General features: G+C 44.3%; 1 protein-coding gene across 1 annotated transcript; it reads right to left on the reverse strand.

The window, feature by feature from the left end:
- Nucleotides 1-34: 34 nt before the first annotated feature.
- Nucleotides 35-22,771, reverse strand: LOC123755635 (serine-rich adhesin for platelets-like). Its single transcript, XM_069299878.1, has 8 exons — nucleotides 22,694-22,771; nucleotides 20,592-20,724; nucleotides 15,156-19,451; nucleotides 10,924-11,049; nucleotides 7,259-7,384; nucleotides 6,167-6,292; nucleotides 727-3,593; nucleotides 35-268 (listed from the first exon to the last, which is right to left on the reverse strand). Exons 1-8 carry the CDS (start codon nucleotides 22,769-22,771, stop codon nucleotides 35-37), a joined length of 7,986 nt encoding a protein of 2,661 aa, XP_069155979.1.
- Nucleotides 22,772-23,026: the final 255 nt, after the last annotated feature.

Below are 23,026 nucleotides of genomic sequence, written 5' to 3' on the forward strand. Positions count from 1 at the left end.
TGTTGAGTTTGAACTTTCAGTGGTTGTTGTAGTGTTAGCTGTGGTAGTCGAAGTCAATGTTGAGGTCGACGTTGTAGTGGTAGCTGTTGTAGTGGAAGTCAATGTTGAGGTCGATGTGGTAGTTGGCGTTGAGGTCAATGTTGTAGTTGTCGTTAAGGTCGATGTGGTTGTAATCGTAGATGTACTTGTCGTGGTGGAGGTCGATGTTTTGGTTAACTTTGTTGTAGTGGAAGTCGATGTTGTCGTTGTTGAAGTCGATTTGGGAGTTCTCGTAATAGAGTTCGATGTTGTTATCGTTGTGGACGTCGATTTAGGAATTGTCGTATTGAAGGTCGATGTTGTGGTGAAATTTGTTGTAGTGGTAATTTTCATAGTTGAAAGTAATGTTGTAGTCGATGTGGTAATTGTAGTGCTGGAGGTCGATGTGGTAGTTGTCGTTTTTGAGGTCGATATAGCAGTTGTGTTGGATGTCAATATCGTATTTTCAGTAGATGTTGTAGTAGGTGAAGCTTGTGTTGAGATTTTCATTGTGGTAGTTTGTTCCTTGGTGCAACACGCACAGCCAGGTGTGCAAGCTGATGTTATGAAATTGTTTTGACATTTAATGGCTGCTTTCCATTTGGGAAAACATTTGGTGATGCATTTGCTGTTGTGAGTAATGAAATGACACTTTTTGTGTGGTGTTGTACTGGTGAGAGTTGTTGTCGATGTGCTTGTTGTGGTGACAGTGGTTGTTGTTTCTTTTGATATTATAGTTATGATCGTGGTCGATGTAGTAGTTGTCGTTGGTGTGGTAGTAGGCATTTCAGAGGTCGAGGTGTAAGTTGTGGATATTTTGGTGGTCTCTGATGATATATTTGTTGAGGTTGAACTTGCAGTGGTGGTTGAAGTGGTAGCTGTTTTAGTGGAAGCCAATGTTGAGGTCGATGTGGTAGTTTTAGTTGAAGAGGTCGATTTGGTAGTTGTCGATATCTTAGTGGAGAGAGATGTTGTGGTTGTTCTGGTGGGAGTCGACTTTGTAGCCATTTTGGAGGTGGATGTTGAAGTTTTTCTGGTGGAGGTCGATATGGTAGTTGTTTTGGATGAAGTCGATGTTGATGTCAATATAGTAGAGGTAGCTGTTGTGGTAGTTGTCCTAATAGAAGTGAATTTTGAGGTCGATGTATTATTTGTCGTCGTGGAGGTCGATGTTGTAAGTGTTGTAGTGGGAGCTGTTGTAGTGGAAGTCAATGTTGAGGTAGATGTGGTAGTTGTCGTAGAGGTGGATGTGGTAGTTGTCGTTGAGGTGGATGTGGTAGTTGTCGTTGAGGTGGATGTGGTAGTTGTCGTTGAGGTGGATGTGGTAGTTGTCGTTGAGGTGGATGTGGTAGTTGTCGTAGAGGTGGATGTGGTAGTTGTCGTAGAGGTGGATGTGGTAGTTGTCGTAGAGGTGGATGTGGTAGTTGTCGTTGAGGTGGATGTGGTAGTTGTCGTTGAGGTGGATGTGGTAGTTGTCGTTGAGGTGGATGTGGTAGTTGTCGTAGAGGTGGATGTGGTAGTTGTCGTTGAGGTGGTAGTTGTCGTAGAGGTGGTAGTTGTCGTAGAGGTGGATGTGGTAGTTGTCGTTGAGGTGGTAGTTGTCGTAGAGGTGGTAGTTGTCGTTGAGGTGGATGTGGTAGTTGTCGTTGAGGTGGATGTGGTAGTTGTCGTTGAGGTGGATGTGGTAGTTGTCGTTGAGGTGGATGTGGTAGTTGTCGTAGAGGTGGATGTGGTAGTTGTCGTTGAGGTGGATGTGGTAGTTGTCGTAGAGGTGGTAGTTGTCGTAGAGGTGGATGTGGTAGTTGTCGTAGAGGTGGATGTGGTAGTTGTCGTTGAGGTGGATGTGGTAGTTGTCGTAGAGGTGGTAGTTGTCGTAGAGGTGGATGTGGTAGTTGTCGTAGAGGTGGATGTGGTAGTTGTCGTAGAGGTGGATGTGGTAGTTGTCGTAGAGGTGGATGTGGTAGTTGTCGTAGAGGTGGATGTGGTAGTTGTTGTTAAGGTTGATGTAGTTGTCTTCGTAGAAGTACTTGTCGTGGTGGAGGTTGTTGTGGTAGTTGCAGTGGATGGTGGAGTGGTAGTGTTAGTGGTAGCTTGTATTGTGGTTTTCAATGTGGTAGTTTGTTGGCTAATGCAACACGCACATCCTGGTGAGCACGCTGATGTTATGAAATTGTTTTGACATTTAATTTCTGCTTTCAATTTGGGAAAACATTTGCTGATGCATTTGTTATTGTGAGTAATGAAATGACATTTCTTGTGAGTTGTGGAACTGGTGAGAGTAGTCGTCAATTTTGGTGTAATGGTAACAGTTGCATTTGTTGGGGTTGATGTTACGGTGGTAGTTACGATCTTGGTGGTTTTGGTTGTCGTAGAGAAAACTTTAATCGTGGTGGAGATCAATGTGGAAGTTGTCGTTGAAGTCGATGTGGTAGTTTTAGTTGAAGAGGTCGATATGGTAGTTGTCGATATCTTAGCGGAGATAGATGTTGTGGTTGTTCTGGTGGAAGTCGATGTTGTAGCTGTTTTGAAGGTGGATGTTGAAGTTGTTCTGGAGGAGGTCGATATGGTGGTAGTGGTCGCGGAGAAGGTTGGTGTGGTTTTTGCAGTGGAGGTTGGTGTGGTAGTAACAGTGGTAGCAGTAACAGATGCTGTGGTTGTCATGGTGGTAGTGTGCTTCTTGATGCAACACGCACAGCCAGGTGTACAAGCTGATGTTATGAAATTGTTTTGACATTTAATTGCGGCTTTCCATTTGGGAAAACATTTGCTGATGCATTTGTTGTTGTGAGTAATGAAATGACACTTTTGGGGTGTTTTGGTTCTGGTGAGTGTGGTTGTTGATGTTGTTGTTGTTATTGAGGTCGATGGCCCTGAAGTTCTTGGTGGTGTTGGTGGTGGTGGTGGAGTTCTTGGTGGTGTTGGTGGTGTTGTTGAGGTTCTTGGTGGTGTTGGTGGTGGTGTTGGTGGTGGTGTTGGAGTTCTTGGTGGTGTTGGTGGTGGTGCTGGAGTTCTTGGTGGTGTTGGTGGTGGTGTTGGAGTTCTTGGTGGTGTTGGTGGTGGTGTTGGAGTTCTTGGTGGTGTTGGTGGTGGTGGTGGAGTTCTTGGTGGTGTTGGTGGTGGTGGTGGTGGAGTTCTTGGTGGTGTTGGTGGTGTTGGTGGTGGTGGTGGAGTTCTTGGTGGTGTTGGTGGTGGTGGTGGAGTTCTTGGTGGTGTTGGTGGTGGAGTTCTTGGTGGTGTTGGTGGTGGAGTTCTTGGTGGTGTTGGTGGTGGAGTTCTTGGTGGTGTTGGTGGTGGAGTTCTTGGTGGTGTTGGTGGTGGAGTTCTTGGTGGTGTTGGTGGTGCTGAAGCTGTCGATAATGTTGGCAGTGCTGAAGCTGTCGATAATGTTGGTGATGCTGAAGCTGTCGATAATGTTGGTGATGCTGAAGCTGTCGATAATGTTGGTGATGCTGAAGCTGTCGATAATGTTGGTGATGCTGAAGCTGTCGATAATGTTGGTGATGCTGAAGCTGTTATAGATGTTATCGGTGCTGAAGGAGATGATGGTAATGTGGTTGATGATCCAGTAGTCGTCGCTAAAGAAAAAAAATATTTGTTGTATTCATTGTTCACCGCCGATGGAAACATAAGAAAGAAACATACACACATTGACAACAAACTAGTACCATCACAAGCTGACAACGTCTCAACGTGTTGTGTTCGCGTCTCAAGACGTCTTGACCTCCCAAGGTGACGCGGAGACCTGCAGCGCTGATCCCATGTATCCAGGTAGCCTAAACAAATGTCTACAAGCCCTGATAACCGCTAATTATCAAATATATTTGTTTTGTAAGGGAAACTGATGGCATAATTCGGCCTTAAACTGTTCGCAGAGCCGCCATGGACAAGGATGTCTGCCTCAGCCCAAGATTCAAATCTCGAAAGTCTATTTTTTTTTTTTGAGATATATACAAGAGTTGTTACATTCTTGTACAGCCACTAGTACGCGTAGAGTTTCGGGCAGGTCCCTGGAATACGATCCCCGCCGCGAAGAATCGTTGTTACAACCAAATACACATTTTATTGTCGAGTTAAACAGAGGCTACAGTTAAGGATTTGCGCCCAGTAAATCCTCCCCGGCCAGGATACGAACCCATGACAAAGCGCTCGCGGAACGCCAGGCGAGTGTCTTACCATTGCACCACGAGGACTGGACACGGAAATTCGCTGGAGTTTATGTGCTATATCTGGCCCCCAGTGACTGTGATTGGCTTAGATCTTCACAAATCAGATGAAATAAATGCTATATAATACTTAACATTACCCGGCCCTCAATAACAGACCTTCTGAGGCCGAAGGTGATATAGGAGAATAGACACAAGACACTGTACATAACATTAACTCATAAACAAATCCCCGTGGGACGAAGGTGACATCAAAGAATCGTTAATGTCAACAAAGGGATCAACACAACAGGAGGTCCCTGAATGTGACCGAGGGTCTATACCAAAGGTTTAGATTTATCAACGGTGAAGTCCTAGCATTAAGGAGACAATCTTATTATAAGACAGCCCGTCCTCCAAACAAAGATCCAAAAGTGATTCCATGCACCCGCCAAACCCCGTTTATGAATGAAAAACGGTTTACACACGACTCACAACTCATTTCGTTCGAACACTTCCGGAACAAGTGTTTCACTGACGAATTTTGTTCGAACCACAACGCTATAAATACTTCACCCACGTACTACAAATACAAATAATCGCCAACAGAACCCAACCACCTAACCTAACCTAACCTAACCTATGCCTATATATGCACAATATGCTAATATATCATAATATTAATTTATATTTGAGAAAATTCCTGTTTTAAATGAACAGCATGTTAAAATTTATGAATGCGTCTGTGGGGTCGACCGCTGAATGTAATGGACTTGAGTCGAGGACGGGTTGTTATAAGAACAACAACCCGTCCTCGACTCAAGTCCATTACATTCAGCGGTCGACCCCACAGACGCATTCATAAATTGTAACATGCTGTTCATTCAAAACGGGAATTTTCTCAAGTATAAATTAATATTATAATATATTGGCATATTGTGTATATATAGGCATAGGATAGGTTAGGTTAGGTGTTTAGGTTCTGTTGGCGATTATTTGTATTTGTAGTACGTGGGTGAAGCATTTATAGCGTTGCGATTCGAACAAAATTCGTCAGTGAAGCACTTGTTCCGGATATGTTCGAACGTCAGCAGTTGAGAGTCGTGTGTAAACCGCTTTTCATTCATAAACAGAGGGTTTGGCGGGTGGATGGAATCACTTTTGGATCTTTGTTTGGAGGACGGGCTGAAGAACAAATCCACAAGGGTCGTGACGAGGATTCGAACCATTCGAACCAGATTCGGATTTGTTCATTTGATGCATCACGTTAGTGTGATCTCTGTGTGTGTTATTATAAGAACTTTTAACTGCTTCTCTTACTTACCTCTTAACGACCGTTAACACGTTGTAAGACAAAAATAATACATACTCTACTCTGAAAGATATTAAAGACCCAGACAAGTTTTTTTTTACCAAAATTTACCTGAGGGGCCACTAACATTCTAGTGGCCTCGATGAAGACAGGAAGCCGCCGGCTTGTCAAATGTCCTGCTAACACACAATTTAAACAAATTGGTTTATAAATTCACCCCCTCTCTCCCCCCCCCTCATCAAATCTGGGTACTGTCAATATAACATTAAATCCACATTTATAACATTGATCTTACGTTGATTTAATGTTGCTCGACCATATTTTGTTTGCTAAAGTTTTACGTTGTTACAGCGTTATAACAACATAAAATGTCTCTTCAACTTTTTAAGTTGTGCAAAACGTTTTATGGTGCACAACGTTATTTTCACGTAAAAATCACGTTGTGAGCGACGTAAGAACGTTGATACAACGTAAAACACGTTGTTAGAACGGTAAACGGTAAACATTGTTAGAATGTAAAACTAACATTCCAGGGACGTACAAACAACTGTGTTACAATGCAAAATTAAAGTTGTGAAAGGAACGTAATTACAATGTGAAAATAAAGTTGTAGCAACGTAAAAAACAATGTAAACTAAACGTCGCGGATACATTGCATGTTAGGTGGATCGTTGATGAACGTATTGGAGCTCACCTGTGATCAACACGCAACACTTGCACTTCCGTCCTCGACAGCCCTTCTTCACCTCCTCCTCGCCAGGCGAACACTGCTTCTTGCAGGACCCGCCACGCTTCTCGCACTTCTTCTTTATCTTACACTCTGTCGGAGGAGCACAGTGTTTCTATGATAGTAAATTTGTGACAAGGAAAATACAATATTAGAAGCATATTTTCAACCCTAAATTGGAAATTAATTACAATTCCTAGGGACCATCATCTTTGGAATATTTATTTTAATTCTTCCATATGAATAACATATATAATTTGCTCGATAAAAGGAATTAAGAGAGATGAGGTACCTATTCGAAATCTATGAGACAAACAATAACTGCAATTAAATTAAAAGAAAAATAATTACTTGTTACATTACCTTGTTGATCATAGGATTAGATCAAAAAGGTAATCAAATTCTGTCCTAAAAATGTACCTTAATGAGACAACCCTTGGAAACTACTAAAGTTAAGGTCAGTTGACTCACAATGAGGAAGAAATGTGCAACATTCTGAATTTCACGAAAGTACTCACTAGAAAAGACCTTGACAGAACACGAGGCTAGACACTGTTTACAGAGAAAGGGAGGAACACTACTGATTTAAGCAACTAATAATAAAACTAAGATTTGTAAAAATACAGAACAATCAAAATCAGTCTTTGGGTCTTACTGTGAGATATTTGTTAGACATAAAATATTAGGAAAAATCTCTCGGTGCATTTGTTGAAGTTAATCCTTAACATGAGGAATCTCCAAAGCGATAATAAAGAAAACTTAACTTATATTCGCGTCAAATGCTTAGAATAAGAGGTATGACTAAAGTATACAACCCGGCGACGTGCGTATCAAAAGAATGCACCAAGTAGGGAACATTACTTAGCACCGTCTGTGTCGCAGGATATTCAAAAGGTCCTAAAAATCTCTCTGGATGCAAGTGGACGAAAGCGACCAATAAATTATATCCATCACACAACCAACAAAGTGTGTACAACACTTATCCCCACCATACAACCAGTAAAGCGTATACAGCACTTTCCACCACGACACAACCAGTAAAGTGTGTACAACACTTACCACCTCCGGCCACGCAACACTTGCACTTCCGTCCTCGACAGCCCTTCTTCACCTCCTTCTCGCTGGGCGAACACTGCTTCTTGCAGGACCCGCCACGCTTCTCGCACTTCTTCTTTATCTTACACTCTGTCGGAGGAGCACAATGTTTCTGTGATGGAGCGTGTAAAGCAAATCTGTGGGCATGAAATGTGTATTGTTTTGGAATGTAGTCCTGCATTCCCCTATTCCTGCATATAAGAGTCATGACTCCCTCTTTGTATATAACTAGAAGAAATTTTGGGTTGATTTTATACACTTAGGAGGAAGATTTACGTGGCATTTGGGAGAAATCGCGATTTTTGTTCATTTAGGATGAGGCTTCAAGTCTCCTCCGTGATAAATATGGCGGAGCGGACTCAGAGAGAGGAGGGATTTGCCGCCCAGAGGGCGAGGATCCCGGTGCATTATGGGAGTGGCGCCAGCCGTGACGTGACTAGTCGGTTACAGGGGTCTTGGCGCAACCCGTTCTCGCAAATTTAATAAGTCAATATTGACTTATTAAATATGTGCATAGGTGACATACTTAACATAATAGATACCCTTAAAAAGATTCATAAGATATGTTGACCAGTGGCGTTGCGCCCCGGGCGTGATGCTGCATGACGTCTGGCGCCCCTACGCGAAAGTGCGAAAGCAGAGCTGACTGGCTACCAGGGTGTCGAGCTGAGCTGAAGTGCGATCCTGAGCTCACCTATGAGGGAGACGTATAGGCCTCCAATGGGTACAATTCGGCCAGCTGACATGTACCAATTACGGGGAAGACCTGTCATCTGTTGCGGGAGTATTTTGGGCAGAGCTTTTCTGGTGTGAATATGACACCAGGGGCTAGGTGCCGACAGTGACCTGAGAACTTCGTGAAGTGGCGCTAGAAGTGTTGGACATTCCTGCAGGCTGCACACGTCAGAATCTGCGTGGGGCTGAATCGATAGCAGTCCTGGTCTGCGGAAACTCAACGATCGGTTACCCATGCGACGAGGCTGCGTGTGAGGCATCGGACCAGTGTGTTGAGGGTGTTAGTCTGGGTTAGCCATGCTACAGCAGTCTCAACTTGTCATTCGAGGAGGAATATCTGGTTAAGGAGCAACGTCCGACGAGGCACGAGCAAGCAGATGGCCCGATCGTGGATCTACAAAGAGCCTATCATCGCAAAGTGGAATCTATGACCTGGAGTATCGGTTGATAAGGTAGATAATTTTGCCCTCCCATTTTTCCCCCTTGTGTTAGGAAAGGTTGTACATAAATAATGTGATAACCTTGAATTATGTGTGAGGTGACATTGGACTTATTACCGTAATATATTAAATAGAAGGTTCCAGTGATTATATCTTAGAGTGGCTTAGGCAGTAGTTTAAAGTCTAAGAGGCTTTACATCTATTTATGTAAAGTGATAGCAGTGTTTGCGAAAGTCTCAGGCGGTTTTGGGGCGACAGTGAAGAGTTGCCAGATGTAATACTTTTAGAAGTGTTTCCATTAAATGGATCTGAGGCAGATTCTGCCTATGCCAGTGTAGAATGAGTAAATCCATTGATTTTATTAGCGTGTTTACTTACTCCTCCTCCATTCTCGTTATTATATTTTGAGAAAGTACTGTGCACCACGCCATTATTGTGAAGGTACTAGACTGGGGGATTTAAACACACCACTGAGTTAAAGTATTACATGGCCGCGGAGCAGAGCGAGTCAAGTTGACGACCTTGAATAAATACCTTTATGTCGGGCAGCTTGATCTGGGTAAACCTTGAGTTTCCGTGTTCACGGACACCCCAGCAAGGAAATTAGAGAGTCATTAAGTTACCTCACTCCCTGTGGGGTAAGGCCGGGTTCGGTGATGGAACTCTGCCTCGTTGGTGACTAAGATGCTCCCCAGTGGCACCCAAAGGGGGAGGGGGGGAGCAGGGTCCCATCAGCGAGGAGTTCTGAATGGAGGGTTCTGAGGTACTCCAAGAATTCCGCCGGACTGGTTGATTGGGAGTCAAGACCCGCTACATCAGTATGAATTCTTGAGCTGAATACCAATTAATCTGGAATCTTTGCAGCTTGCAAAAATACTGGTTCACGAACCGAGTTGTCTTTTAAACAACTTTCAAATGCCCTGTTCTTTCTGATCATTGTTCCCTAACTCACTCGATTATCCATATTATCAACTACTGTCTCCCTGTTTGTTACCATTAAATCTATCGTATTTCCAAGTTGACACTGTAATGTATTGCTTGAGAAAGCAGTCGCCAACCTTTTCCCAAAAATAGTATGCTTTCCTGTTACATTCTTCCAGTTTATTTTATTAATATTTAAGTCACCTACAATGCATAAGTTGTTCTTCCTATAGTTGGTCGAGATATTTCAGCCCAATATACTGTACCTCCATTCTCTTCTGTCCAAAATTGGTCACCTGTATGTTAATCCCACTTTTTTAAGTTTTTATTAACTAGAGTAAATCATTTTCATATTCGTTATGAATTGGTTTTTGTTTTATCTCTACCTGATAGTACATTTAATATGTTCCTTGAGACACTAATACTTCCCCTTTCACTGCCTTTGAGCAGAATGAGGGCCGCAATATTCCAGGAACATCAAAAAAATCTCGTAGGCTTGAGGCAAAGTGAAATTCACAACAGTTGCTCCATCTATCATCATTCTATTATACAGGAAGTACCGCACGTCTATGGGTCATCCAATAAGGTTAGCAGACTTCTAGATGTCATCACTGCTAGGCTTAGGCTCGGCTACAAGTACCTCTGGGAATTTGTAACATCTGCTGATGTAGATTTGACAAAATGTAAACTCTGTCAGCAGAACTATTCGCATACTTTGCGTCATTATATTATGTAATGTGAAAAATCGCGGAATTCAGAGATAACACCATCAATGGAGTCCAAGAAATGTGCAAGTACTTCATTCATAATGATATACTATCAGGAATCTTAGCGAAGCACCCAAAATGTGCTTACTGTAGGTAATGCATGCACATGACTGTAAAGCTGCCGCCCAGTTGGGTGGGTGTGGAGCACATGACTGTAAAGCTGCCGCCCAGTTGGGTGGGTGTGGAGCAAGACTAGTAACTGTGTGACTCATAATAGATGTAAAGTGCCTTGTATAGTGACTGTTGTGAGCCTCTTGTTGAATTACTTGTGATACAGAAGATTATCGATGTGTATATGTATTCGTGTAAATGATTGTATATATATGTACATGTATATATGCCATTAACAATTGTGTAACTAGCTTCAAAAGATTGTAACTTGCTTAGCTAAACGAACTATGGGGTTCAGTTTCTGAACCCATTATGTACCTCTGTAATCCTTTCCACTGCCGCCCACGGGATGGGTATGGGGTGCATAATAAGGAAATTGAAAAACTTGCCAAATATGAAAGAATGAAACTATTGTTTCATACTTATAAAACAATAGTTTCATAAGTCAACTTAAGAAATATGTCAGAATGAAACTATTTTGTCTTTTAGCATGAATTTGAGCTTGACATTTCTTGGGTCACAATTTATGCTGTGGGATACCTACCATCTCAACAGTCAGCGGGTACTACGAGGCAACCGTGAGTGTGTCTGGTATCCGATTAGTGTAATTATATGGAACTCTTATCATTGGATATATGTAACATGTGATCCTTACCTTTTCCCGCTACACAACACTTGCATCCCTTTTCTTTACAATCCTTCAGAAATTCGCTTTCATCCTCTGAACATGTCTTCTTGCAGAATCCTCCACGCTTCTTGCACTTGCTATTGGTGTTGCATTCTGTAAATCTTGAACAGTTTTACAACACATAATTTCTCTAAAAATCTATAATTCACACTTTCCTAAATCAAAATACAGTATCGAGATGGATTAAATACAATTAGAGTACATGTATATACACACCTGGGTCGAGAAGTTAGTTACTAGGGTCGCCTTCATTGTTAAAAATTTGCTTTAGCCCTTAATTACGTTCAAAATTAAAGTATTCTTACTGTTGGTCCGGAAGAACGCTTCACGGTCTTATTAACCCTCCATAGGTTGTTGTTTTTATTTAGTGGCCACGACGGCATGATTTTCGGATATGGCCAGGCGTTCCCGTGGTGGGGTAAATCACAAAGCCTGGTCGCAACATACACGTCATCTGTCTCCGGACATTACTGTACATTGCGGCAGATTAACTAAGCTTTGGGGAGCCCCGGAAGACCCCTCGGAGACCCTTGGAGTCCCCAGAGAGCGAGCGCTGAACCCCCACACCCGCACAGAGCAACCCGGCCTCCCACTAGGCTGTTTAAAGCAGTGGCCATCCTCCCCAGACGCTTTCACCAATTTTAAAATACTGTGTATTAAAAATTGTTTTGTTCTCATCTATAGATTAATAATATTATACATTAAAATTTTATGAATAGTTAGGCGTAGGTTAGATTCTGTTGGCGATTATTTGTATTTGAAATTTAAAATGCGTGGGTGACATTTGTCAACCCGTCCTCGACTCAAGTCCATTACATTCAGCGGTCGACCCCACAGACGCATTCATAAATTTTAACATGATGTTCATTCAAAACGGGAATTTTCTCAAGTATAAATTAATATTATAATATATTAGCATATTGTGTATAAATAGGCATAGGTTAGGTTAGGTCAGGTGTTTAGGTTCTGTTGGCGATTATTTGTATTTGTAGTACGTGGGTGAAGCATTTACAGCGTTGTGGTTCGAACAAAATTCGTCAGTGAAGCACTTGTTCCGGATATGTTCGAACGTCAGCAGTTGTGAGTCGTGTGTAAACCGGTTTTCATTCATAAACAGCTGGGGTTTGGCGGGTGCATGGAATCACTTTTGGATCTTTGTTTGGAGGACGGGCTGCATTTGTAGAATTGTGGTTCGAATAGAAAACGTCAGCGAAGCACCTGTTCCGGAAATGTTCGAACGTCATTAGTTGTGAGTCGTTCGTGTGTACACCACTTTTCATTCATAAACAGGATGCTTGGCGGCTGGATTATTGCACTTAGGCTTTTGTTTATGAGAACTGGCTGCACATAGAACCAGCAGTAAGACTATCGACACCAAGTGACCCCGGACGGTAAAGCGTCCTGTGAATTCTGGGTAATCGAACAAGTTGCGGCCGACCGGCAGAAACGAGACGACCCTCCTCAGTCCGTCCTCCAAACATAGACCCAGAAGTGATTCCATGCACCCGCCAAACCCCATGTTAATGAATGAAAAGCGGTTTACACTCGACTCACAACTGCTGACGTTCGAACATATCCGGAACAAGTGCTTCACTGACGAATTTTGTTCGAACCACAACGCTGTAAACAGCCCGTCCTCCAAACAAAGATCCAAAAGTGATTCCATGCACCCGCTAAACCCCCTGTTAATGAATGAAAAGTGGTTTACACACGACTCACAACTGCTGACGTTCGAACATATCCGGAACAAGTGCTTCACTGACGAATTTTGTTCGAATCACAACGCTATAAATGCTTCACCCACGTACTACAAATACAAATAATCGCCAACAGAACCTAAACACCTAACCTAACCTAATCTATGCCTATATATACACAATATGCCAATATATTATAATATAAATTTATATTTGAGAAAATTCCCGTTTTGAATGTTAAAATTTATGAATGCGTCTGTGGTGTTGACCGCTGAATGTAATGGACTTGAGTCGAGGATGGGTTGAATGGACTTGAGTCGAGGACGGGTTGTGTCAGAAGGATAACAAAAAAGGAGCAAATAATGGTTGTCAGCAACATAACAGGTGCAATGGTCTGGGTGTCATTTTCATGATAAATGTTGTCGTGTCGAATTAAGAGGCGACGACGATCGGGAGATTGGATGCGCCCCGGAGTACCTGTAAAGGGTTAATCGCAAAACCTAATGGCGAAACAAATGACGCGGACCACCTAAAGCAAATATGCCTCACGGCAAAGAAACGCACAGGTACACCAGCACACAAAACATAGAAAAGACACAGACACACACTCCCAACATGGGACGCAGCCCTCCATTATTCCCAGTAAGCATCCAACTTCTGCCACTTATCAAGGTCACCCCCCTGTGGACCACTGGAGCGCGACGAGATTGAAAGCGGACAAGGAGAAGACCCAGCCGGCTCCATCATTAGTACCAAATCGTGCTGCACACGACTATCACCACCAGGGTCAACAATTCCCCACCTGAGGTACCGACAACCGGGGGCGGTGGGCAGGCAGAATCAGGCAAGGAGGCCCCCCCAACCCCGATTCTTCACCACCCCCACCTCTTCCTCTCCATACACAGGGACCAAAGCGACCATATCACCAGGGGAAAGCAACCTGGCAGACCCTTTCCTACGTTTCTGTGTTGGAATCAGGTCATCCGAAGACAACGCTTCTGTAAGGTGACGAGAAGGACGCACATCCATAGTAGACAAGGCAGCCGCCTCAGGAGACTAGGAGGAAGCTTCCACTGCCACAGGTACTGCCGGAGCAGCACCCACCTCCGGAACACGCACCACATCAGACGAGGACGGCTCCCAGGGTGCCTGGACCACTTCCACAGAAGCAGGCACAGCGTGGCCTTCCACCGGTACCCCCTGTCACCACATACGTCTCAGGAATAGGAGCAGCCACACACACACACACCGGCGAACCGGAGCGCACCACGTCCACAGTATCATCCTCGACCCCTATACACAACGACCCGCCATCCGAGACCCCTAGAGGCACCACAATATCCCTAGCCGATCCTCCCTCCAACACATTCTGGGTCGCAAGAGGAGGGAAATCATCCTCCCGGAAGATATTTTCACGATCGGTCGCAGCCACGGCACACGCAGCTGCGAGGTGCCCCTGCCAACCACAACGAAAACATGTACGGGGCTGCCTCTTATACATGCAACGGAGGGTAAACCCCATCAAGGACAGGGACGACGGAACACTACACTACGGGCCCAGGACATCGTCAGGGTACGGGTCCTATCAAATATCCCAGCACAGTTTCCGGCATAGACTGTATTCCACCGGACACTTAGGACCTTTCCAAACCAGCAGAGCACCTTAGTCAAAGCTCATACCCTCAACTCGAACGGTGCGCTCCGCACCGCCACGTAGGTCAGAGGCATACTCAGGCTCACCACCCGAACGACACCCACACCATCAGGCAGAGGGAAAGAGGCCCCCCCCCCCCCCTCACACTAACGGAGGAACTCTTGAAATACAACTGCCCGGTGAAATTTAACCATCGCCTGGCGATCGTTTAGCAACTGCACGCCCAACAGAGCCCCCAATTCAACATGAAGAACGTCCATTAAGGCAACCTCCAACCAAGGTGTGGTCAACAGACACGGAAAATTTCAACCCTGCCAAGGTGTTCTTTTCAACGGAGGCATAGAAGCTCCCATCCTAAAGCGAAAACCGGTCCCCCGCACCGCGGGGAACCACACGGGCCGCAGCAGTGGCTCATGTTGTTCCCCAACCACCACTTCCATGCAGGAGCCGGCGACTGGTGGAGTAATACCACGGAACAACCACCCTCTCTGGCGGCCTAGCCTGCAAACTTCATGATAAATAACAGCAAACAACGATATAAGATTTAAACATAAAAAGGAAACTAAAGTCCATATGTCAAACACAATAGAAAAGTTGAATTTGGTTTTAGAAACACCATAAAATATTAGTCTAAGTGTTTGAAATAGCAGGAACTATAGTGTGTGTTAGTAACAGCAAACAGTAGTCTGGGTAGAAAATAATATTTTTGGGTAACAGAAAATAAGACAACAATAGTCTGGGCGTTAGAAAAAAACTCCCAGAAAACAATAGTTTCGGCATCATAAACTTAACAGAAAATAATTGTCTATGTATTAGATAATAATTCAACAAAAGGAGACACGACTCACCTTGTTTACAACATTTACAAGTCTTGCAGGTGTTGCTGGAGTAAGTTTTGTATAGCGATGGACACTCCTTGTCCGGACTGACGCACCAGCCGCCATACCTCTTACAAGCTTCCATGGTCTTTACACACAGGGGACCTCCTGCCCTACCTTTCCAGGAGGTCTTGCCTTTCCAGGCCTTATTCTTTCTAGAGGCTCCAGCCTTGTCCTTCTTATTCTTTCTGGAGGCTCCAGCCTTGCCCTTCTTATTCTTCACGGAGGCTCCAGCCTTGTTCTTCCTACTGGAGGCTCCAGCTTTGCCTTTCTTGGCCTTCTTATTCTTCCTGGAGGCTCCAGCCTTGTTTTTCCTGGCGTTCTCATTCTTCCTGGAGGCTTCATTCTTGTTCTTCCTAGTAGAGGCTCTAGCCTCGTTCTTCCTGCCCTTCTTATTCTTCCTAGAGGCTCCAGCCATGTTCTTCCTACTGGATGCTCCAGCCTTGCCCTTCTTGTCCTTCTTAGACTTCCTGGAAGCTGCAGCCTTGCCTTTCCTGTCCTTCTTAGACTTCCTGGAAGCTGCAGCCTTGCCCTTCCTGTCCTTCTTAGACTTCCTGGAAGCTGCGGCCTTGCCCTTCCTGTCCTTCTTAGACTTCCTGGAAGCTGCGGCCTTGCCCTTCCTGTCCTTCTTAGACTTCCTGGAAGCTACAGCCTTGCCCTTCCTGTCCTTCTTAGACTTTCTGGAAGCTGCAGCCTTGCCCTTCCTGTCCTTCTTAGACTTTCTGGAAGCTGCAGCCTTGCCCTTCCTGTCCTTCTTAGACTTTCTGGAAGCTGCAGCCTTGCCCTTCCTGTCCTTCTTAGACTTCCTGGAGGTTGTGGTCTTGCCCTTTCTGTCGTTAGGCTTCCTGGAGGCTGCAACCTTGTCCTTCTTAGACTTCCTGGAAGCTGCGGCTTTGCCCTTCCTGTCCTTTTTAGACTTCCTGGAGGTTGTGGTCTTGCCCTTTCTGTCGTTAGGCTTCCTGGAGGCTGCAACCTTGTCCTTCCTGTCCTTCTTAGACTTCCTGGAAGCTGCAGCCTTGCCCTTTCTGTCCTTCTTAGACTTCCTGGAAGCTGCAGCCTTGCCCTTCCTGTCCTTCTTAGACTTCCTGGAAGCTGTAGCCTTGCCCTTCCTGTCCTTCTTAGACTTCCTGGAAGCTGCAGCCTTGCCCTTCCTGTCCTTCTCAGACTTCCTGGAAGCTGCAGCCTTGCCCTTCCTGTCCTTCTTAGACTTCCTGGAAGCTGCGGCCTTGCCCTTCCTGTCCTTAGACTTAGTAGAGGCTCCAGCCTTGCCCTTCTTAGACTTCCTAGAGGCTCCAGCCTTGCCCTTCCTGCCCTTTTTAGACTTCCTGGAGGCCCCAGCCTTGCCCTTCCTCTCCTTCTTAGACTTCCTGGAGGCCCCAGCCTTGCCCTTAATTTTCTCCTTAGACTTTCTGGAGGCACGTCCCTTGCCCTTTCTGGCCTTCTTAGACTTAACAGAAGCTGCAGTCTTGCCCTTCATGTACTTCTTAGACTTCATGGAGGCCTCAGCCTTGCCCTTTCTGTTCTTCTTAGACTTCCTGGAGGCACCGGCCTTGTTCTTCTTCTTGGAAGCTCCAACCTTCCTCTTCTTCCCAGAGCCTTCAGCATTGCTCTTTTTATTGAAGGCTCCAGCCTTGCTCTTATTCCCTGAGGCTCCAGACTTATTCTTTGTCCTGGAAGTTCCAGTCATACTTTTCTTATTGAAGGCTCTAGCGTTGCTCTTCTTCTTGGAAGTTAAAGCCTTGCTCTTATCATTTGAGGTTGGAGCTTTGCTCTTCATACTGGAGTTTACAGCCTCGCTGTTTTTCCAGGAGGCTCCAGCTTTACTCTTCTTCCTGGAGGCCTCAGCCTTGGTCTTCTTCCTGGAGGCTCCAGCCTTGTTCATCTTCTTGGAGGCTCCAGCCTTACTCTTTTTCCTGGAGGTTCCAGTCTTACGTTTCTTACTGGAGGTTCCAGCCTTGTTCTTCTCATTGGAGTCTACAACCTTGCTCTTCTTTCTGGAGGTTCCAGCCTTGTTCTTATTCCAGTAGGCTCGAACCTTGCTCTTCTTCCTGGTGGATTCAGCCTTGCTCTTTTTTATGGAGGCTGCAGCCTTGGTCTTCTTACTGGAGGATTCAACCTTACTCTTCGTCCTGGAGGCTCCAGCATTTGTGTTCTTATTGGAGGTGGCAGCCTTGCTCTTCTTCCTAGTGGCTCCAGTCTTGCTAATTTTATTGGAAGCTTCAGACTTGCTCTTCTTCCTAGAGGCTACTGATTTACTCTTCACCCTGGAGGCTCCAGCCTTATGTTTCTTACTGGAGGTTCCAGACTTGTTCCTCTCATTGGAGTATCCAGCCTTGCTCTTCTTCCTGGAGGCTCCAGCCTTGGTCTTCTTACTGGAGGTTCCAGCCATGTTCTTCCTGGACGATCCAGTTTCGTTTTTCTCATTGCGGTTTCCAGTCTTGCCCTTCTTCCTGGAAGTTACTGCCTTGCTCTTCTTTTTGTAGTCTCCAGCCTTGGTCTTCTTCCTGGAGGATCCAGCCTTGCTCTTCTCCCTGGAGGCTGCAACCTTGTTCTTCTTCTTGGAGGCCCCAGACTTGCTCTTCTTCCTAGTGGCTCCAGCCTTGCTAATTTCATTGGAGGCTTCAGTCTTGCTCTTCTTCTTGGAAGACCCAGACTTGCTCTTCTTCATAGAGGCTACAGCATTACTCTTCACCCTGGAGGCTCCAGCCTTGGTCTTCTTCCTGGAGGCTCCAGCCTTATATTTCTTACTGGAGGTTCCAGACTTGTTCTTCTCATTGGAGGTTCCTACCTTGTTCTTCTTTCTGGAAGTTACAGCCTTGCTCTTATTCTTGGAAGTTCCAGCCTTGCTCATTTCGCTGGAGGTTCCAGGCTTGTTCTTCTGACTATTCTTTTCCTTATTCACCTGAACACTGCTGTACTTCATATTATTTTTATTTCCAATATTTTCTTTATTGTTATTTCTCTTATTTATTGTATATGCTTTTTTTCTGTTATATTTATTATTTCTCTTATCCTTTTTATTTCTCTTATTCTCCTTATTTCTCTCACTTTCCTTCGATATCTTATTGTTTATATATTTCTTGATCTCTTCACTTCGTCCGTTATTCTTCTTGATTGTCCTCTTCCTTTTCCTCGTTTTAGACGCGTTTATTTTTTTTGTTCCATTTTGTCTTTGTTTACTGCTTTTGTTTGTTCCTTTGTGGTTGTTAGTTGTTCCTCTGCCTCTCTTCCTCTTCTCTATTATTGTTTCCTTTTTATTGTTCCTCTTTCGTTTTATCTGAGTAATGTCTTTGTTTCTCTTCTTTTCCATTTGTATTTGGTTCATCTTCTCTTCGTCCTTTAAGTAATTTGTTTGTTTCATCTTTCTTGTGTTGTTGTTTTTTCCTTTACGTCTTTTCTTATTGTCTCCTTTCCGTCTGCTCTTTCCTCTAATCTCTTCATGTTTTTCTTGTTCAATTTTCTTAATGCCAATTCCTTTGTTTTTATTCTTTTTCTCTTTAGGAAACTCTTTATTTTTCATGGACTTGTTCTGTGTTTGGTTGTTGTGTTCTTTATTACTCTTAGTTTTGACATTTTCTGTGTTTTCTTTTGTTTTGGCCGTTTTCTTGTTTATTCCTTCCCGATGTTTTGCTCTTGTTTTCCTTTTATTTCCATTCGTTTTTGACTTGTCGTCTTCGTTCTTGTCATTTCTATTCCGACTCTTGTTATTTTGTTCTTCTTTAACCTCTTTATCGCTCGTGTTCTTCTCCCGTTCTTTACTCTTGACCATTGTCTTGTGTTCTGTCTCGTTTCTGCTCTTAACATGACCTTTATTCTTGTACATTTTAGTGTCATCTTTCTCGTAAATTTCTCTCTTTCTTGATTGATTGTCTTTCTCATTTTCGTATCTCTTTCCTTGCCTGTTATTATATGTTTTCTTGGGTCGTTTTCCGTTGCTTCCCAGCGAGTCCTTGTGTCGTTTTCTGTTGCTACCCAGCGAGTCATTGTGTCGTTTTCCGTTGCTACCCAGCGAGTCCTTGTGTCGTTTTCTGTTGCTACCCAGCGGGTCCTTGTGTCGTTTTCTGTTGTTTCCCAGCGAGTCCTTGTGTTGTTTTCTGTTGCCACTGAGCGAGTCATCGTGTCGTTCATCACTGATGGGTCGTTTTCTGCTATTGAGTCTCTTGCGACCATCCTGGAGGCTTCTGCTGCTGGCATCATCACCTGGGAGGCCTTCCTGGGTGTCTCTCTCAGTCCTTCCTGGTCCGGATAGCTCAGGCAACCCGGTACCTGTGGTTAAATATAGTGACATGAAGAACTGTCTACCCGGCAGATGTATCCATACACCATGATGGCAGCAACATTAACGTTTAGAGCATATTTACAGTTATAGTTGGAGTGATATTAATATGGAGATGGGTTTATGTGGACAATTTTTTTTTTATATAAAAGCCTGACAATGTTTGCCTAAATTGTCCACGTGGAGACGATTAGTTAACTGGTTCTGAACCCCCAATACTGTAGTTCTGTGTTTAATTGTTGTTCAGGGAGCAGGATTAATGCCTAATTAAGCAAAGTTTCTGGAAGTAGCGCAGGAACTGGTCTTTAATTTGCTTCTTGGGTGGAATTGAAATTTAAAAAAGGGAATTCTCTCCCACGGTGAAGGAAAGCGCCATTGTTGTCACTCTTGGTACAAATTATTATTCTGATACATTTTGAGTTTAATTGTAGTTATAGTAATTAACCAGGGACAATGTTGACATTCAATAAAGTCTGGAGGATCTTTGTTCAAGGGTTAAGAGGAGCTAGCCCAAGCATACTTATACCATTAATTATACATACTCGTACATACTCTTGTACTTTTTCAGTACACAATGAACAAGATTAGAAACAATTAACTAAAAGGTGCGTTATATGAACAGTATGTATCACAAGTTTAATACATAAAGTGACGTTCTGTTTATATTGACAAATACTAGACTAAACTATGTGAACTTTGCTCTACCCGCAGAAAAGTATAATTTGTTGATGCACCCTGTGGAGGCCTGGTCGACGACCGGGCCGCAGGGACGCTAAGCCCCGGAAGCACCTCAAGGTCAAGGTAACCCTGTAGTTATGGGGAGAACCCTCCGTGAAACATTGTGTGTTACTGACAAAAAATGAAGAAATAAGTTAATTTGATAACTAAATGAGACGAGAATGTGTGGCGCCTAAGATCAAAGGAAGTCAATGATCTACAGAACTGTCATGGAGGGAGTCGACAATATACTTCCACACACAATATGAGAATATTCACACAGGCATTGGAAGTATATTCAGATAGGCTCTTTGAGTATAGGTAGGTAAGCATCAGGTGTATACTCATGTCGGCAAAGTAAGAATACTATGAGAGCAAGAGTAAACTCGGTGTATATAATGAAGTATACTCACGGAGACAGCAGCTAGCACCGGTGGGGCAGTCATCGTAGTTATTGAGTGAGGTGAGGCAGTCAGCCGGACCCCACACACACACACCTCCCCCTGTACCGCACCTCTCTCCCGCACCTCCTGTCTGGAGCACCTCCTGTAAGAGGGGAGAGACAGTCAGCCGGACCCCACACACACACACCTCCCCCTGTACCGCACCTCTCTCCCGCACCTCCTGTCTGGAGCTCCTCCTGTAAGAGGGGAGAGACAGTCACCCAGACCCCACACACACACACACACATATGATAGAGCCCAATAGGCTCAGGAACCTGTACACCTGTTGATTGACGGTTGAGAGGCGGGACCAAAGAGCCAGAGCTCAACCCCCGCAAGCACAACTAGGTGAGTACAACTAGGTGAGTACACACACACACGTTGTGGCGTTCTGGAATTGCCACGTAAGATTAGGTCATGGAAGAAGGGCTCCTAACTCTACCACAAGAGAATGTACACGTTTCAATCTTTCCATGGAACGTAAGACAACTTCTAACTTCTGTGAAGTTACTTATAAAGGTTCTCAAACTCATGGCAGAGAAGTCTGTCTGAGGATATGTATCAGGGGTTGAGGGGTTTTATAAACTGGATACTGAACTTAACTGATACTTTACATACCGGTGAACAGAGGCCCAATCATTCCCTGATAAAATAACACCGACCACGGCAGCCACACTACTGCTGTCATCAATCAATCAGCAATGGACACTGGAGTACATATAATAAGTTGGGAGATTACCTCTGTAATCACCTTACACTTGGAGAGGGGTTCAACGTCACCTTTATTTGGAGGGTGCTGCTCCAAACTGGCCAATTGGTCATGAATACACGCCCTCTCGAGCCGCCGTGACTCCCCCACACTCTCCTTATTATGGGATGATCTCCTAAATTCTCTTTATGATGTTACTGACCTTTGTCAACCAATTTGCAACCTTGTCTCTCTTTCTCATTATCCAGGAAGCCTCACCAGGACAAGAGCAAAAACCAGCTGTCAACAAACATTTATTACATAAAAACACATACAAAGAAATATATAAGGATAATATTACAGTACAGCACCCTAGGCTGCTACTAACTGGTAACACTCCAGTATCATCTCAGGTCTTGAGAGCACCTCCATTGAGGGCTATTAACTTTCTCGTGGTTTGTATTTCTGTGCCTTAGTGGTGTCTGGTTTTAAGGTTCATAAGTTCTCTGCCTATGTCCTCTCTAATGTTATTGCAGGTGCCACAATTTTTCCATCAGTTGGTGGTCTTTGTAATTGCTGTTGAAGATTGATAATGGCTTCCCTGTTGAAGTCGAGTTGCTTCCTTCTTAGATCAAAGTTAATTTTGATCTAAGTTTGATTTAATAATTTATTTTTACTAGCGGGTCATGTGGTCCCTATACTGTCGATCATCTGTTTCTGTGGTCTTTATACTGTCGAATCTCTCTCTCTCTGTTGTCCCCTATACTGTCGAATCTCTCTCTCTTTCTGTTGTCCCCTATACTGTCGAATCTCTCTCTCTTTCTGTTGTCCCCTATACTGTCGAATCTCTCTCTCTTTCTGTTGTCCCCTATACTGTCGAATCTCTCTCTCTTTCTGTTGTCCCCTATACTGTCGAATCTCTCTCTCTTTCTGTTGTCCCCTATACTGTCGAATCTCTCTCTCTTTCTGTTGTCCCCTATACTGTCGAATCTCTCTCTCTCTCTGTTGTCCCCTATACTGTCGAATCTCTCTCTCTCTCTGTTGTCCCCTATACTGTCGAATCTCTCTCTCTCTCTGTTGTCCCCTATACTGTCGAATCTCTCTCTCTCTGTTGTCCCCTATACTGTCGAATCTCTCTCTCTGTTGTCCCCTATACTGTCGAATCTCTCTCTCTGTTGTCCCTATACTGTCGAATTTCTCTCTCTTTGGTCCCTATACTGTCGAACCTGTCTATAATCCCTGTAGTACTTATATGGGCACACAGGGGGCTTCTGTCAGTACAGAGAGGAATTAGTAAATTCACGAGTTTACCGACAAGTTGTTTTAGTAAGTAAAGTATTTAATGGTTTTCTTTAGTTTCCTTTCCTCTAACTATATGACTTACCCGTTGTCCGCTGACCACAGTGTTGGAGGCGAGGAGAGCGAGGACGTACTTAAAAACAAACCAGACCGCCGTCGCCATCACGTTCCGGTGATGTTCTTGTGGGACCCTTGCCTGCTGCCTCACCCTCCACCACTGTGCCACTGTCAGCGTCGACAGCCTTCCTCCCACCACCGCTGTGCAGCTGACAGTCCCGAGAGGCTCTCACTCTCCACCACTGTGTCAATCTTCAATGGCCGGCTGTCACCGCCAGCTCCGAAATACTCTCAGCCACCAGCACTGTCCAGATCTCTTGTTCTCGCCCGATGTCACACCAGGAGCGTGTTCCCAGTGACG

Source organism: Procambarus clarkii, chromosome 43, assembly GCF_040958095.1.
Source record: "Procambarus clarkii isolate CNS0578487 chromosome 43, FALCON_Pclarkii_2.0, whole genome shotgun sequence".
In the NCBI taxonomy this organism is placed as follows: Eukaryota; Metazoa; Arthropoda; class Malacostraca; order Decapoda; family Cambaridae; genus Procambarus; species Procambarus clarkii.